General features: G+C 36.5%; 1 protein-coding gene across 1 annotated transcript in view; it reads left to right on the forward strand.

The window, feature by feature from the left end:
* The window catches only part of LOC150093737 (ras-related and estrogen-regulated growth inhibitor-like protein A), a 40,159-nt gene that overhangs the window by 10,714 nt on the left and 9,914 nt on the right, over positions 1 to 19,531 (forward strand). The window contains exon 2 of the mRNA XM_090413100.1: positions 15,297 to 15,353. Within this exon, the coding sequence (XP_090269226.1) occupies positions 15,297 to 15,353 (57 nt within the window). The remainder of the gene's footprint in view (positions 1 to 15,296; positions 15,354 to 19,531) is intronic.

Genomic DNA, 19,531 nt, shown 5'->3' on the forward strand with positions numbered 1-19,531 from the left:
GATATTAATAATTATTATTTTATATTTTATTTATTTAGTGTTTATTTTGGTATAACAATGATGTTGATGATATATATTCTTTTGTCATAAAACGCTATTAATGAGGACAAATTATATTTGCAAGTCTCGTTTGGAGATTTATGACTAAGGCATGAGTTAAACAATTTTTGCTTTCCTTAATAACGATCAAAGCTTCCAACAGCGTAACAGGAAATACACTCACAAACCATTTTATAATATAATACAGCCTTCGTAATGATTGCTGGGGTGATGTTTAATGAAGTTCTCATACTAAATTTCGTTTTAGCCATGGTATGAAGTTACGTTAAAAACTAAACTTAAAACATTGAGGAAAGGATGTGTAATATCCCCGTACATTTTTTTTTTTAAACTACGTGACTATATTACATCTTAATCCGTCACAGGAAGTTATTTACCGATATGAGCAGTAATTAGAAAGTAAATGTGTGCTGTTAACATTAATATCGTGGAGAAAAACACTCCACGAAGCCATTTCCAGTTGTAATAACAAAGTAATAATAACACAGGAGGGAAAAACTGATTCACAAGCAGCAGGCACACGCGAGCAGGAGATGACCTAGATTCTCTTAATACGTGTTTTCGTTTTAGTGCACACACACACACACACACACACACACACACACACACACACACACACACACACACACACACACACACACACACACACACACACACACACGAAAAAGAAAAAAAAAAGGAGGGAGGGAGACATTATTTCAAGCAACGTCTTCAGACATTGGGGAACGTGCAACCTTGAGTGCTTCTTTAATTATGATAAATGGATTTCTTTAGTGATCCGCATTCCTAGAAATAGCCTCAAAGATTAACGCAATACTTTTTTTTTTCATGTTCCCTTATTCTCTCCAGGCACGTGGAAGCTGTTAAATACCCTGAGAACTCCTGTTGAAACAATTCGGTTTGGCAAGCACCCTCTTCTTCTGTAATATTCCCCTCTTTCCATTACTCTCCACGCTAATATCAACTGCAATCCCATTTTTCATTGCTCCGTGTCGCTGCAAGAAGGAGCGGAGTGTGACAATTATTTTTAACTCCCTCTCTCTCTCTCTCTCTTGCAAGAGAGAGAAGAGAGAACATTGACATCACCCACAGCAACAATAGAGCAATGTATACTGCTTAGTTTCCTTGACATTTCCGTCATTATGATTCAGAGAAAAAACTTAACGATGTTTAGATCAGAAGGTCTTTGCATAGACGAACATAGCAATAATTCTATCAAGATAAGCAACACTTTCAGTTTTCTCCCTTCTTGACGAACTTTTTTCTTTCTCTTTTTTATTTATTTATGGTTTTCGATTTGTGTCCAACAACTACAAAAAAGTGTATTTTTTTATTTTATTTATTTTTTTTTTTAATCAAGTAAAAGATAGAAATACTTACAAAAAGGAAATAGTTGCAAATACCCCTTAGCTGATTATTAGAAAGGCCATCCGGAAATAAAATTCAATGCAACAAAAAGGAAGAAAGAAGAAAAAAGTAAGTGAGGGACTTGTAAATAGTCTTCCGAATTATTAGGCATTATTAATTATATAGCTAATTGCTGTGTAGCTAGTTATATAAACCATAAATGCGTAGTTATTGTTTTTTTTAATCTTAAACAGGTATGAAAAGATTTAGAATCTTAAAGCAGGTGTCCATTCATTTTAGAAATTTTTGACTTTACAACCGTGCTATAAATAACTCTTTTAATTTCCCGATGTTTCGATCTTCATATTAAAATCATCATCATCTGGAGCATATACAAATATACAGGACAAACTGAGTTACATTACATACAGTAAGCTAGAGAAACAATGATTTGATCACAGGTACTGGCACGACCTCTAGTGAAAAAAAAATTACAAATTAATTAATTATTTAGAAACTACATCAAGCTAAATTCTATTTATGATAACATGAGCAAACATTCTTTCTTATAGATAGTTTTCTTTTAGTAAAAACGATGTCCTATTTTTAGCATTACAATTGTTATTTTTGATTTAGAATCCTGGATTATCTGCAGTCCTGTTTATAGCCACTCTTAGAGAGGAAGGTTAGGGATTTTTAGGGCATCGTTATTGTTCAGATTGGGGTGGTTGATAATAATCTCACAGGCATCCTTAAATTTGCGTTCATACCATGTTTTGGTGTGATGTAAACAACTGGTGCTTATCCCCCTGAAGGCATAACACACCTGCACTTGTAGGCAAGTGAAGTTGATTTATTCAGAATCATACGGATGTCAGAATTACTACCAAAGCAGGTAATGAGGACGTGAATCCCCATAGGTTTATGCCTGTCAACTGTGTGCATTCTAATTTTCGAGATAAAACCCATCATTTCGGTATAAAACCACTTCCTACCTTCCTAGATCGGGATTCGAACCAAGTCCTTCTAACGAAAGGGGAAAACTCTCGCGAATACTCTCCAAACGCATCTCTTAAAAACACCAACCTAAATGTGAAAACAGTATTTTGTTACACGAATTTATAGTTTGTGTCAAGTTATTCAGTTGGGTTTTTTGTTTATTCCAAGAAAGATTTTATAGTTTTCATCGAAAAGAAATGGGCTCTTTCTAGAGATTTGCATATTGTAAAAAAAAGTAAGTGCAGAAGGGAAAATATATATTTTATTTAATTTATGGTTATTTATTTTTCAAGGCATAAAACTGGATTGTTACCAATGAAGTAACACGTTATAAGAACTCTGCTCAATGGTTGGGCGATTGGAATTTAGAGTTGGACCAATAGGTAAGTTTCGCCCATTTGTGGCAAAATTTGCCAAATGAAAAAGAGAAGTGCAGGGGAAGAAATTCGGACTAAAAATCATTTATTAACTGAGATAGGTTTCTAGATGATCTAGTATAAAATTGAATCGTCAGTTAAACCGAAGCGAGGAGCGGTAAAGACATATGGATATTCATAAGAATGGATGGAATGGTGACTAATTTCCAAGCTATAGGATAAAAAAGTACTCATCTAATCCCATTTATTCTTCAAAGAGAGTAGAATTATTTAGTTTAGACCTTTAAATTGATATTTAGCAGGTCATCATCTTTAGCGGAAACCGACTGCATATGGCAAGTTAAATTTATGGCTGCATACGATGAATTCTCGTGGGTGGAGAGAGAGAGAGAGAGAGAGAGAGAGGCTGTCAATGAAATTACAGTCAATGTCATGTGACTTTTTTTCTAGTTACAGTGCTCTAAGCATCTAATACATTTCGCTGTATTTCTTGCTTGTTCAGAATTGTGTTTCATTTGATTTTCCATTTTTTTATTTGAATTTGTCTGTCAGCCTTCTGTTTTATTTTCTTCAAGTAAATTTGGAATTTACACTCATTCTTGCGAAAATTATTTCATGTTTCTCAACCTTTGGCAAAAAATAGTATTTACGTTTTTAAAGTATTTATTTTATCCATTTTTAGTCATCCAATGATTAATTCTCTTAAATCAGATTTTTTTTTTTTTTTTTATAACGATCATGTACGAATGTGAGACTTCCCCCTTTACAACCATTAAGTGGGGCACTTCACGAGGTGGGACAGAAACATCCGTTTAAGCTAGTGGTTGTAAATCACGGTTGTAATTAATCGTTAGGTCTGCCTCGAGTGAAGTGGTTGGCTGTCTTGTGCACCAGTCATTCCCTTATCTATGACCTGAAAATATTCGGGGACCGCGGGTGTGATTATCTTGCAAAACGCACTGAATGAGTTATGCCCGCTTGGGAATAAGTGGGCCACAAAATGGTAGAATGGTAGGGGGGGAAAGCATCAGTTGTGAGCGTTTCCTATAAATTACCATCATTTTAATCTTCCTTGATTAAAAATAACAGCAACAAACAAAATGAAATAAAGTAAACTATAGCAAATGCATATATAAATAAAAATATATAAAAAAAAATTAAAAAACACCCTCAGTTATCTTTTTAGTCAACATATAAATAAAGAAGTACAATAAATATAAGAATAAAAAAATTAAATAAATCAAAAGTTATATAATGATTCAGTACAAAACTTCAGGACTCTTTAACTAAACCGGCTAACTATTGTATCAAATTGGCATAAAATCAAAAAATAAAAAGACAAACTATGAAAATAGATAGGACCAATGAAAACATTGCATTCTCAATGGAGCAAGTAATGTTTTAGGTACAGTTTTTATTGAAAGTTGCAAATAAAATTTGTAATAGACAAAAGAGTAAGAAAAGCTAGTACACTGGGAAGCAAACCGAATAAATTTATATGGAATAAGAGAAAGAAGTTTATAAACTCGAAAGTAGGGTATACAAGGCCGTGCTCAAACCAACTAAACTTGCTAATTTGGAGGTGGATTAAAAATAAAACAATGACCTACGACTAGAGACCGGAGATATGAGAGTTCTGAGAAAAATAGAAATGAATTAATGCCATCAATAGAAGAATCATACAAAAAATGAAACTGTTAAGTAACTGATACCATTATCATTTAAACTATGTGTGAGGAACGATATTCTAATATGGGATGGTCACTTAAGGTGTTGGCTGCTACGATGACAGAAGAAATTCCACAGAAAGGCAAAGATCTGGGTGGATTGATGCAGTCAGAAATGCGTTAGACAAACAACAGAAATTTAAATGCTTACAATATTACAGACCTGAAAAAAGCAGACTGATTTGGATGAAAAACTGCTCATAGTAAGTTAGCGTATGATTAATTATGTACTATCCCAGCATCTATTTACACCTCTTAGAGAAATACTCATCAGGAATTCGATTATGATGATATAAAAATCACAAAACAAACAATCCTTATCGCAATAAATGTAAATTTCAAATTTACTTCAAAAAACAATATAAATATATATAATATCTTAAAGTTCTTAAAAGAACTGGGCGATGGACTGAGTCCTTGACTCTTTATCCCGTCATCTGAATGAAGAAAATCTGTGTGGATGGAGTGTTATTGAGCTAAAAAGCTCTAGTCATGGCTGGGTAACGGCAATAGCCGAGCCTCAGTTAAAACTTCATTGGCTACAGCATTGCCATTTGTTACCCTGGAACTGTTTAGGTAAAGGGTAAAATCTCAAAAAATCAGACGATCTCTAGGCCACTCATTCGTGGGCGAAAGACCATCCATATCTCAGCGTTGGTTCCACTCACTGAAACTCGACCACCGAGTAGAACCACTCATTCCGAAGAAAATAATTCACCGACAAGAACCCCTCAGCGTGCCGGAGAACACTTTCCCCGGAGACTCAAATTGCTCCCTTAGGGCAAAACCCCTAAGAGAGCGAACTAATCACCCAGGATAACAGCAACAGCCGAACCTCAGTTAAACTTCATTGGTTTTCAGCATTGCAATTCGTTACCCTGGAAGTCCTGAAAATGACTTTTTTTTTTCTCAGGCATCTATATAATAATAATTTGTGAGTTCAACGTATCTCATCATTGGCCTGTGGAGTAAGATAGGCTGAGATTCAGCAGATAGTAGTAGAGGAAATAAAGGTAGAGTGCATTGTAGTAGAGTAGATGAATGAGGCCTCAGCTGACCTGTTTTAGCTGTTGACCCCCCCTGGGGTTCTTCTAGAACGGTCGTTGATTTTTCACTTTAAAAAAGGAAAAATCCTGAAAAGGAAAAAAAAAGGAGAGACTAAGCAAATTTAACAAGTGTAAATAAATCTAAAGACTATGTGGAAGACAATTCTATAGAGGAATGAGTTTGCCGAGCAAACCCAGAACAGTATAACCAGGAAAAGAAGGGAGATGACCTGGCCCGGAAGACCCCGCCCTGAAAAGGGCTTGGGACCACCTCGATGTTGGCCTTCGCAGTCCGGGTTTGTTCAGGTCAACCCCAACCTGGGGGACAGAAAAACTTTCAACTGCGAAATGACTAGACATACCTGTGGGTTAAACGCTGATCGGGAAGGAAGATCGAGATAGCGTCAACACCTACAACTTGAAGGTGTTATAGGAGCAGACACAACCGGATTCCCCCCTGTATGATCTGGCAGATGGTTGGTGGGTCGCACCATCTCCTCAGGAACTGCTCCTCACCACGTAAGCACCTTTCCTGCTCCAGGAAGCGGCGGAGGTAGGCTGAGAGATAGTTCCTAACACGGAGATAGATGCGATCCTCCTCGTTAAGAAGGTGTTTTTTCCTGATTTTCCAAATGTGGTGTTTGATCACATTTATTAGGAAAATCAGGTGTTTCTTGTTTTTGGTTACTGGGGGAAGAAACTGTAGCAAAACTACTTCGGCGAATGTGAGCGCTGGGATCGCAAGCACCTCAGCCAGTCTGTGCCAAACATGCTGTACTGGCGGGCAGTGAAAGAAAAAGTGCCCTACGGTTTCTACCGCGTCGCAGACGTCGCAGAAGGGGTTGCACGGTCGCGAGCTGTAGGCTGATTTTACCAGTTTCACCGGGAGTCTGCCGTAGGCGATTCTCCAGGCTAAGTCCCGGTGAAATGGTTGCCCCCAGTTGTTTTTTATGTTGGTGAACAGCACCTCTTCGTTTGTGCCCAGATCGGGCTTTTCCCAGTCAAAGTGGTCAAAAATTTTCCAGTACAGCTTGTTTGGGCTGAGCTGAAGCACTCGAACTCCATCCGTTGCCATTTTTTTGAAAAGTTTGCATATTGTGTAGTACCACTCTGGCACCGTCTCCGCACATGGTCCGGCGTGGCCAGTGGTCCCGAAGTAGGGTAGGAAAAATCCTAAGAAGTATTTAATCAGATTGCCGGAAGGGTGATTTGATGCCAGTGCTTTCCGTATGGTCTGAGCAGTGTTGGTTAGGTGGCAGTATTTGAGGATTGGCAGGGCGAATCCCCCTTGTGTGGGGGGAAGATGGAGAAAGGCCCTGCGCACCTCGTGCCTCCTGTTGTTCCAGAAAAAATCAGTGACATGTTTGTGAATGGCGTTGTCTTGTGTGTCTGTGATGTTTGTGAGGTTAATGGTGTGCAGTAACATCGGTTTTAGGACTGTTTTGATAACTGTTGCTCTACCTTCGAATGATAGGTAGTTGGGACTGAAGGGTTTGAGTTTTTCGCGACACATTTCTATTAAGTGTTGTGTTTGCAACACTGGGGTCTCTAGGAAGGGAATTCCTAGTATTGTTAATGGGCCGGTTGTGGGTTTCAGACCATACGGAAGACTGGCAGGGCCGAATTTCCCATAAATTTTGATTTTTGTTTTTTCGGGATTAGTGTGAAGACCACTGAGCATGCTGAACTCTCGCAGTATGCCGAAGAAGATGTAAATCGAGTCGGAATCCCGAAGGGTTGCGACGATGTCATCGGCATATACGATAGTTTTGCTCTGTTTGGAGCCTAAGGGCAGCGGTATTCCTCTTACTGCGCGCGTCTCATCAATTTTTTTTAGAAGAGGCTCTAGTACTAAAGAGAAAAGAAGGGGGCTAAGGGGGAAGCCTTGCCGAACCCCTCTGCGTATGGGAATGGGTTCTGAAAGAAACCCATTAATCGCAATGTGCGTTGTTGTTCTACCGTACATGCTTTTGATTGCTTCCCTGACGCATGCCGCCACTCCGACTTTCTCTAGGATATAGTGCAGGAAGTTGTGCTTTGCACTATAGAACGCTTTTTCTAAGTCTATTGATACGAGTGCAAGTGGGAGTTCCTTGTTTGTCACAAGGCGGAGAAGGTCTCTTATCAGGAAGAGGTTGAGCTCCATCGATCTGCCCGGAACTCCGTATACTTGAGTGCTGGTTAGCACATTCGCAATGCCCATCTTCAGACGGTTGCAAATCACTCTTGCGAATAATTTGTAGTCTGTGTTAGTCAAGGAAATGGGCCTCCAGCTACCCATGCTATTTAGGTCTCTCCCTTTCTTGGGGATGAAAATTGTGTACCCACTAACGAAGTCAGCAGGTACGTCACCAGTGAATAGGAATCTGTTGAATAATGAGACCAGGATAGGCAAGATGAAGTTCCAGGCTGAGCGATAGAGCTCAACGCCTAGCCCATCCAGGCCAGAGGTTTTCCGTAGCTTAAGCTGTTTGTAGGCTTGTGTAACCTCTTCCGAAGTGATTGGTCTCATTTGAAGAGTTCTGAGGTGTTCAGGCATGTTGCCAATGCTCCACACTCCGAAGTCGCCTGTCTCCTCAGCTTCATCGGAATAGGTTCTCGTGTAATGCTGGGAAAATTGCTGCAGGATGTCTTCCGTGGTTGTGAGTGTTTGCCCGTTAGCGTGAATTTGCCGAAACATTTTCTCGTCTTGTGCTGCCGATTGTAAAAGGCGGCCGACGGTGTTTCCGCCTGCCGGAGAAACAGTCTGGCGCGAAAATCGAGCTCGGCGACTTTTTTCCGTCGAAGTGCCTCGAGTTCGATTTCCACGGCTTTAATAAGCGAATCGCTAGGAATACCGTTTCTCTGATTAGCCCGGTACCATCCTAGCTCTCGATACAGCTCTCTCATTTTTTTTCTTTGCGCGTGAGCTCTTTCTCTGGAGATGTTTTGGAAGAGCTCTTTTGCCTCGGTTTTGAACTGGGCCCGCGCGTCCCAGTCCCAGTTGGCCTTTTTCCTTCCTTCGCATAGCAGCTGCAAATCCTTGTTATAAATTTCGGGGAGGCTTGGAGGCATTTTCCAAGGTCCTCTTGATGTTTATACGACCTCGGGTAGTTCGACTTTCTATGAGAACCATTTCATGGTCTGTTATCGAGCTACCAACCGCTATATGCCTGAACCGAAACAACTCGTGGCCCTAGGTTCCTGGAGATATAAAGGCGGTCGAGTCGCGTTGCGACTCCTCCTCTCGCCCATGTGGTACCCACTGTGTCTGGATTGTGTTCCCTCCAGATGTCAATGAGGTCGACATTATCACAGCACAGTTGCAGTTCCCTAGAGCCACCGGTACCGGTGTTGTTGCTGCCACCAATTTTGTCAAATCTTACGTCAGCAATGCAGTTCCAGTCCCCCCGGCTATGATATACTGAGCCCCGTGTAAATAAGGTTCTAGGGACGTGAAGAACCTGCATCGCTGGTGGACGTTGTTAGGGGCATATACATTAAGGAAGCGGATGACTTTACCTCCAAACTTCCAGTCTATAGAGACTAGACGTCCTGTAGCATCTTTCTGTACATTGAAAAACCCGCCTAGAATGGGCTGACGAACAAGGATTCCCACCCCCCTCGCACAGCGCTCTCCGAAACACCAGAAGCTTTGTACGGGGAAGCTTCTGGAGAAGTTTTCTATGTCCCAGTACTGATAAAAATGCGTCTCCTGAAGAAAGAGTACATGAACCTCATGCAGTAAGATTAGGCTCCAAACAGCGCGTTGTGCGTTGACGGAGCGCAGACCGTTAATGTTGAGAATGAGGGTTTCTGTTGTTTATTTAAATAAATGGTTCTAGGATAATTTTTGGTAGATAAACATACTTATATATTATATATATAAACAAATTTTAGTAAAATACATTTTAAATATTTTCAATTAAAAATTATTAATTCTATGAAGTAGTATAGAAAATATTACTTTTTATGGAAAATTAGGATGTTATTTAATGTGAAATTCTCCTTACGATTATAAAAATTATCAGTATACCATTTAAAATATGAAAACGAACTTCAACATTGTTTTTTTGTTTTACTTTTTTCTCCATCCTTATATTCTGTGCGTGCGTGCGCGCGCGCGCGCGTGTGTGTGTGTGTGTGTGATCACAGAAAGCCCATTAAGGGTTCATTTTTGGCAAATACTATACAAGAAGTGACTCAGAAGAAACTCGCAGCATTATGAGGTTAATGAAACATGCGACCTCAATTTTCTTTACTTAGTAAAGACACGATACTGCTTTGCTATACAGTTGCGATGTCCTTGATGTTTGCATCGGTCAAGAAATAACTATTCATTAATAGCTTCTCTGTTGATATGAAAAAATTAGGTCTCGCGAGAAATTTTAATAGTTATTAGAATTATTAAAATTATTTTAATAGAGTTATTAGAGTTATTTTAATAGTTATTAAAATTATTAATATTTTTTTCAAAATATTAATAATTCCCCGAAGAAAAGATATAAAAGATATATATATATATATATATATATATATATATATATATATATATGAACATGTGAACTTGATAAATTATTATTATAATTATTATTCGATAATGGGATATTATAAAACTGGGACAATAGTAGTTAAAACGGGGGGGGGGGGGAACAAATTTCGAGAACCATTGGAGATCTGCTTGTGTAAGTGTTAAAAAGGCTTCAGCGATTCCTAGTGAAAAGTTCTGTGATGAATTTGGAATGCTAAAAACAGAAGCAACTATCACAACAGAAAGTAACCTTGTGGTCCAGGTGGTTAGCGTGATTGCTCTCTAACCAACAGTATCCCGCTATAGACGGATGTTTGCGAACACTTTCAGGTGGAAGATGATTTTCTTCGTCATGTGTGACATCAACACACTCTGCTTATTGAAAGTGACTTGAAAAAGTTCCTTGTTTGGTGTATTTACCTATATCTATAATTTAATTGGTTATTAACCTAGTAAAAAGTATTCGTTTGGATCGTTGATTCCATGGTCTACCTCTAGGCGGTTTTGTTTAGCTGACTGAACCACACACACACACACACACACACACATACATTGGTACGAAGAAAGTAATCACGTGTCTCACGGTCACATATGTAGGTCGCTTTGAAGTTGTTAGGTGGCGTGCATTACTCCAGGGAACGACTTTATGTTATTCGCAATCATTTTTGGTCTCCATTTATGGAGAAGCGAGCTGCGTAGACGCTCGTGTATATGTGTATGCATAAACGAAAAGTAATATGTGAATATGTGTTTGCGTGCAGGTTCTTCCCCCCCCCCCTTTCCTCACGGTTTCCAGGTGAAGGGCAGTAATAACTATTAGCGTGGATACCTTGACTCGTCGGGTCAAAAATCTCTTCAATTTAAAATGGTTCGTCAATGTTAATCTGCTATAAAATGAGTCCTAACATTTACCAGTTTTGTGCAACATGACAGAGTTCGTTTCGAGGATGCATGTGGAGTAGGATGAGTCGAGATGCTCGCTATAATTCCTAACAAGTTTTAAATGCATTTTAATAATCGGTAAAACAATTAAAGTTCAATTTTACAGATTTTCAATCTTTTATCCTCCAACCTTTATCATCCAATTATATTCCAAATCTTAGTAAATTCATTCAAAAAATAATCCTAACAAAACTGATGAAATTCAAACTAACTTTGAGCTAATTTTTCTTAAAAAAAAAGAAAAAGAAATTGAACCTTACACATAAACACTGAGATTCGCTTGCTGATTTTACACTGTTTGCGGGAATTTCGTTTCTCTGGCAAGTAAGTGTAAATAATACGCTTTTATATCTTTTTCAGATATCCTATCCTATTTTTTTCCCCTCCTTCATTATTAATGTATGTTAAGATAAGAAATATGTTGCGTCAGGTTTCAGAATTGATTCCGTTCATTAATTAACTGCCTAATTCGCCCCGAAAAGTACGTGTTATTTATTATTATTATTATTAGAAATAGTGGTATCAGATATCAACGAACACCCTTCAAGGCTTATAAATGTAGTATGAAAAGAAATAAAATAAACTGAAATAAAATAAAATGTAGTATGATATGGTGCATTATTCTTGTAAATATGCTGGTGATGTTACATATCATTCCATGTTCATCCTCCCAGAATGTAAACATATGTACACCCTCGGTCCAAAAATAAACCGAACTTTTCGAAAATAGAAGAAACTAGTGGCGCCACGTGTTGTATTTTTTTTTTTTTTTTTTTTTTTTTTGTCGAAAGCGGCAACCTTCATTAGTGTTGTCCCAACTGTTTATGACATTTGTTTCATTAGAAGCCGAGTTATAGTGACAGTGTGTTTTGACGAACGATCGGTCGTCCCGATATTCATGCCGTACGCGACGAATTCTCGCTATCAATCGCTTCAAAACTTCGAGATAAAACTCACCATTGACCATTTGGCCAGGCCGAACGAATTCTTTGTGGATAATGCCCTTGGAATCGTAGAAACAAATCAGCATTGTCTTTACTTTTGACTTCTCCAAGCGACTTTTTTTTCGGATGCCCCTCTTCTGGTGGTCTCCACTCAGCACTCTGGCGCTTTGTTTCGGGCTCATACTCAAAACATCACGTTTCGTCAACAGTAACGATCGTTTCAAAATGTTTGAGTCCTTACGAGCGGTTTTAATGAGGTCCTTGCAGTGTTCAATTCGATACAATTTTGGTCGTCGGTCAACTTGTAGAGAACAAATCGCAAATTCAATTTATGAAGGCCCAAACTCTCGGTCAAAATGTTGTGCACAGTTGATTTTGGAATCCTTAATTCATCTTCAATCAATCTTACGGACGATTTCTGGTTTTCTTTGATGCAATCACACACTTTTTGGATGTTAACTTCGCTCGGTCCAGTTTTTGGACGGCCCGTCTTTTTTCGTCATTCTCAAGCGTCTCACGACCACTTTGAAATCGCTTAAACTACTCGTAAACTTGAGCACGGAATAAGCATTCATCACCGTATGCTTTTTGAAGCATTTGATGCGTTTCGGTAAAACTTTTACCAAGTTTAACACAAAAGTCAATCGCAGCTCTCTGTGCGAAACTCATTTTCCGACAGTTCGTCAAAACACACTGCCCCTCTTGGCACTATAACTCGACTTGTAATGAAACAAATGTCATAAACAGTCGGCACAACACTAATGAAGGTTGCCGCTTTCGACAACAAAAAGATACAACAAGTGGCTCCACTAGTTTCTTCTATTTTCGAAACGTTCGGTTTCTTTTTGGACAGAGGGTGTATATGTATTCGGAACTCTAGATGCAACTCCATATAGGAAAATCACCTCCAGATCATTACATCTCTCGGCCACCATACTTCACGGTTGGGATGGGATAATGCTCCCGGGTATAAGGCGTTCCCCAAGTATTCGCCACACCCAACACTCTATAGACTAGTCGTGATTGTTCGACAGATTAGCGTACTCACTACTGTTGATTGCCATGTTATTGATGCTTGGCTTATGTGGAAATGTCCTTCAGTGAAACCGATAATGAGTTCTTTACTCAATCTTACTATTAACACAAACCTAACGCTTGTAGACTCGTGGTTGTTAGCTTTCACATCAAAGGCAGACTTCCTTTTTTTTTTTTTCAGCCTTGCTGAGTATCCCTTGGTGTTAGCTTCCTGCGCGTTACTTGGCTTGACACCTTCACATTTCCATTGGCTGATAATGTTCCTTACCATTCAAAACACAAATATATCTTCAGTATTTTAAGCGAGCTCTAGTGTTGCTACAGAGTTCTTCAGTGTTTTTGTTTAGATATCAACACATCATTTTTAGATTTAGCAAAAATCGAAATAGAATAAAATATTCGTAATTATAAACGAAATTAAATCAAATTAAAGAATGTTTTTTTTTTTTTTTTTTTTTTTTTTCGAATCCCAAGTTTTGATTTTACGATAGCTACATAAGTGGTTTAAGAGTTAGTCTGCTTTCAGCACAAGATCCGTCAGTATGCATTACTATAATTAAAAGATCCGGCTTTCCTAAGTACCTCCGTACATTTAATGCAATCTGATAGGATCACTACTTGTGAGAATTAATTTGTAAATAACTGTGACGTTATCAGTTACCAGACCTGACACCAAAAAATGAAATGTTTCCATAGATGGCAGCACCTTGCAAAGCATTTTCAACCTTGATTACATAACAGGAATTTGCGTGACATCATTCGTTGTTAGGTTCTTGGTGACGGATGTATCATAAACAACAGGAGTTTGATGCACCCCCAATCGGGCGCTGCCAACACGCACTACTAACTGCTCTGCGTTGGTCCTTCTCCTTTCTAGTTTACAGTTTCAAGATAACTGTTTGGGTAACATCTGAATTTCGAAAACTGGTTCAACGGAAATAGAAATACGATTAGATCATAAACGGACTGAATTCAAAACGAGTATTGAAGATTTTCGTTGACTCGTTTTGAATTCAGTCCGTTTATGATCTAATCGTATTTCTATTTCCGTTGAACCAGTTTTCGTTTGAGTAAAAAAAAAAGACCAAAATATCTCTCTCTCCCTTAGTACACACAGACTACATCCTATATCTTTCTTACACGTTTTAATGATATTTTTTCATGTATATTTTTTCTTTTGATCTATTATTATGTTGTACCTTTAATTTTTATTTTATGTTAAAAAATTCATTGCTTAATTTCTTAAACTGAATAAATATTTTTATTTTTTTAATATACTCCATAATTTTTTTCTATGCATTTTAAGAAAGCCTCTTTCCGCATGTGAAAATTTAATACTTGTTTCCTGAGATTTTCAAACAATTTGGAAGTTATTATAGGAGTTTTGATGCACAAATAAGCGGCTCTGCTTGGTGGTTGGAGAACTTGCCACGGTTATAGAGCCTACCGGTTCTCCGAGATTCCGAATTTTGCTCCTGCAGACCGCTCATCCGTGGGATCGTACCCAGCACTTAAACATAGATACCTGTCTATCGTGCCAAAAAAAATTCACTTAACTCTTCTACTAATAACGTGCAGTATTTTATTTCATAATTAAATTAAACATGTATTGTTCTATAATTTCCACGGTCATTTTAATTTCTTTTCTTAAATCTTAAATATAGATTTGCGCTTTGCTTTTAATCAGTCAGATAGTAATTCACATGTTCTTTCAACGGTTATTTATTATAAATCTAAGAATTCTTTAATAATATTTCTGTTTTTTGATTCTTTTATTGCGTATTTTAATTATTCCGTTCAAAATTATTTTGCATCTAGATTGATTTCTTTACTATTATCTAATAACTTTTTCTTATAATAAATTTCGGTCATTCCATGTGTAAAATAAATATATTTATTTTATAATAATTATGAGTATTATAAGAATTGTTAATGCTTATTTAATATTTAGAAAATAAGACTGAAGTTCAAATCCATCCTATTTAAAAAATAATTATTAAATTCGCGTAGAGTTTGCAGTAGCCCTCTATCGGGCATCACTGTTACTAGAATAACGACATCATAATTTTTTTCGGGTTATTTTTTCTTGCTGTAAACTAACAAACAAAGCAATGAATGATTCCACCCCCCTTGTTTATTTTTAGCGTACAGTTTGTATGTAAGCCCACCAATGCAGAAACTTCCGCTTTTGACTTATCCCCAAGGGTGACAAAATGCTTTGTAAACATATAACTCTTAACAGAAGTGTATTTATATTGACGCACATGTATGCGCTCACCAAGAAATAATTATGTTTTCATTATTTTTAGCTGTCATAGTACGATTCCTAACAAAAAGGTACATTGGAGAGTACAGTTCCAATAAAGGTAAAGTTTTATTTTATTTATTTATTATTTTTTTCTACTGACAATTAGTTGATTGAATTTTTTAGAATTTTGGAAGTCTATATAGCAGGGGTGTTCGACCGGTCGATCGCGGAGCGATTTTTAGTCGATGTCTTGTGTATTCCTCCTTACTTACAAAGTTAATTAAAACTGAAAACATAATATTTTATTTATCATTATTTGGTATTATTTTTAATTAGCTTTAAGTATATTGCTTTGTTTATTTATTTTCCCCTCTAAATTGTCAAATCAGTAATTTTCTTATAAGTCCGGGTAAATGAATTAATTTGGATCAGTGGAAGTCAAACAGCGAGCCGAGTGAATACGATTATAAGCAAAGATAAAAACTCGAGTGTAACTTAAATATTCCAAAGCACATTACATCGATTTTTTACTTAGGTTAAGTCCCATGTGAATATTGTAAAAAAATAAACTTTGTTTGTCTCGGTATAGTTTGTATTAGATGTTTTTGTAAATAACTCTTTTGAAGCTAACTGTATGTACTGCTTTAATAAGAATATGTTAGAGTGTTAAAAACAAAGAAGGTTTTTGTCGCCGAAGCTGTACATGGCGGCATTAGAAAGATTGTTATTGAAACTTGTATGTATGAGAAAGGCTTGCAGGCTCTACGTGTAAACACAGGACCGGCGGAAGCGGGCATGCGGGCGCCGCTGCGAAGGGGGCGCAGCCGCCGGGCACCGTTCATAAGTTCATTTTTAAGAAACAAAATTTTTATCATGAAAACAAAAAATTCTTAGAATGATCAATATTAAAATAAATAAGGCCAGATACACCGAATAAAAATTTTAAAAAATTGTATATTGCCGCCTCTTTGATCAACCGGCTGTTTACAATTTTAGCAGCGAGAGCAGACTAAATGCTTGCCTACAGAATGTTGTGTCTACTGCAGTTTATCTAAAGTGAAATGGTGAACGGTTTTTATGTGCAGAAACGAATTTTCGTAAAAACATTTGTTGCTAGTTAACCAGTCATATGGTACGCATCTCAGTAGGCTACTGACAGTAGCGCAGTGCGGACTATTATTTCGTCTCTGTGTCGTGTTGTGTAATAATTTCTTGTGGGTATAAAATAGAAATGGAATCAAAAATTTAAAAAAAGTTATCCGATGCACAAAATCGTAAGCGTCATGCTGCGAAAGAAGCAGATGTTAAGAAACAAACTGGGGCTCTTAATAAATTTGTTAAAATATTAAAATATTCTGATGCAGATTGTAACCAACTCGATACATCAGAAATCAGAGTTGAAGAACCGTGCACATCATCCAGTTTGCATGAAAGTACTATTGCAACTATTGAACAAGATAACAAGACGCATGATTTAAGTGAAAAACAGTTAGGAGAAGATTTAGTTGTAGTTGACCACGAAACTAACACATTGTTAGTCTCTGTAAATTTAGAAGATCCAGGTGAATGGGGAAATATTGATGAAAAATTAGGAGTTGTTTTAATTGAAATGGGGCTTGTTCAAAAGAAAAATATAATATATCCCAGAGATACATATGGTCATAAATTTGGCGACACCTATTATAATAGAAAAATGGAAAACGGTGAGCTCGTGCCAAGAACATGGCTCATTTATTCCGAAACTTTAAATTCTGTTTTTTGCTTTTGTTGCAAACCTTTCGCACCTACCGAATCAAGTAGTCTTGTAGAAGGCTATAACGATTGGAGAAATGTAAGTATAACTTTGCATATACACGAGACTAGTTTAACTCACATGAAAAATTTCTCAAAATGGAAGGAAGTTGATAAAAATTTAAAAAACAAAACTACTATTGATTGAGAGACTCAATGGAAAAGAAACATTGGACGAATGTTTTAGAATGCTTGATTGAAATTATAAAATTCCTTGGTAGCCAAAATTTAACTTTTTGCGGATCATTTGATAAATTATATGAAAGGAATAACGGCAATTTTTTAAAATTAGTCGAACTGTTTGCGAAGTTTGATCCCGTTATGGAAAATCATGTTGAAAGGACCCTACAACGAAACAATAGAGTACGCTATTTGAGTAAAGACAGTCAAAATGAAATATCGAAATGAAATAAAAAATGAAACTTTAAGTAACGCAATCAGCGATGCAATTTTATTATCAATTCGAAAATCTAAATATTATTCCATAATTTTAGACTGCACACTTGATGTAAGTAAAACAGAACAAATGACCATTATTATTCGCTTTGTTTCTGTGACAATGGAATTGTCAAGATCAGGAAAAACTTTTCAGGTTTTGCAGATATATCAGATTCCACAGGACGTGGTTTATGTGCAATGATAATAGAACAACTGGAAAAATGGAACATTCCCATTGAAGACATGCGAGGTCAAGAGTATGACAATAGGAAAAATATGAAAGAGAAAAAATATGGGCTCCAAAATTTGCATTTAAACAAAAATCCTCGAGCTTTTTACGTGCCATTTGCTGCTCAAATTCTAAATTTAATCATTAACGATGCAGCCAAAGTGAATGCAGATACATTTAGTTTCTTTGCAATTATTCAAGAAATATACAATTTCTTTTTCATTCTCTTGGGCAATCCTTTTAAAGTTCGTAAAAAAATTAATATTGAAACAGCCATCAGAAACGCGATGGGAATACGCCTCTACGATATCAGTTACCAGAAATTTACGATGCACTTTTTGAAATTTTAAATAATGAAAATTTTAATAAAGAAACTCACCATGAAGCACAAACATTATATGCTAAAATAAAGGATTACAAATTTATTTGCTCTCTTATAACTGGGCATGATTTACTTAACAGAATAAACCCTGTGAGTAAAATGCTTCAAGACAAAAATATGAACATTACACTTGCTTTAGAATCTATCGAAAACTTTAAAATATTCTTACAAGAGTATCGACCAGATACAAATTTTAAAGAAGTTCTAAAACGACAAAAGAACTGAGTGAAGAAGTGGACGGAGAACAAGAATTTAAAACTGGTACGGAAGTCCGACGACGAAAGAAGACACGGTAATTTGACTACAAGCATCATGACAAAACGCCACAATCGCCAGAAGATAAATTTAGAGTGAATGTGTTTTATACTTCTAGATGTTGCAATGTCTTTGTTAATAGAACGTTTTGAACAACTAAAAACATATTATGATAATTTCAATTTCTTGTATAGATTACTGCAAATTAATAACGAAGATTATAAAGACGTAAATGCAATAGAACTATATGACGAGTTGTGTACTTTCCGGGATATTTTTCGGATGGATAATTTAAATGTTCAAAACCCTTTCGATATTCTTAATTTTATTGTGTCCAATAATTTATCTTTCCCTAACTTTTCAATTGCTTTAAGAATAATATTAACCTTACCTGTTAGTGTAGCGAGCGGTGAACGTTCCTTTTCCAAGTTCAAATTGATTAAAACCTACTTAAGAACAAGTATGTCACAAAAAAGGCTTGTTAGTTTGGCGTTAATAGCTATTGAAAATGATATATGTGCGGAATTAGACGTTAAGACCATTATTTCAATTTTGTGAATATGAAATCAAAAACCCTAAAATTTTAATTTAAAAAAATTCAAGTATATTTATGTAATTTAATTTATTTTCTGTTATTCTGTAAAGATGTTATTTTTTGAATACTTATATTAAATGTTCTAATTATTTCTGAATTCTTTTCTTATTTTCTCATCTATCTTGGGTTTCTTTTTCCTAAAAGATAGTTAAACTTATAAAAATTATTAAAATTTTTTTCCAAGTTACTAAGAATTTAGTAACTTGGAAAAAATGCAAGAATTTTTTAAACTTTAGTTCAAATAAATTTTAACTTTAATTAAAATTCATTTTAATTCTGTTAGCGATTCGGATCGGTGAGAAGGCTATAATCCCTGTATCGTTATATTCAACGATTAAAGTGAAGTGGCTTTATCAAAATTTGCTTTAACTTTTGAGAATTTTTTGAGTATTCGGGTTTTTAACGATTATCCTGCTTAGTCAACACCCACGGTTCATTACATTTAGCGAACCAACGTGTGGCTGTTCTGTCAAAATTTATTTAAGAAATTTCAAATAATTTAAAATTTTTATTATCGTAAAAGAACCACACAAGCCCGGATCGTTACAGGGGCGCTTAGATAGACATTGCATGCGGGCGACAAAGACTCTAGCGCCGGCTCTGTGT

The sequence above is a fragment of the Typopeltis vanoorti genome, chromosome 23 (genome assembly GCF_054136105.1).
Source record: "Typopeltis vanoorti isolate ZY-2024b chromosome 23, IOZ_Tvanoo_1.0, whole genome shotgun sequence".
Taxonomy (NCBI): Eukaryota; Metazoa; Arthropoda; class Arachnida; order Uropygi; family Thelyphonidae; genus Typopeltis; species Typopeltis vanoorti.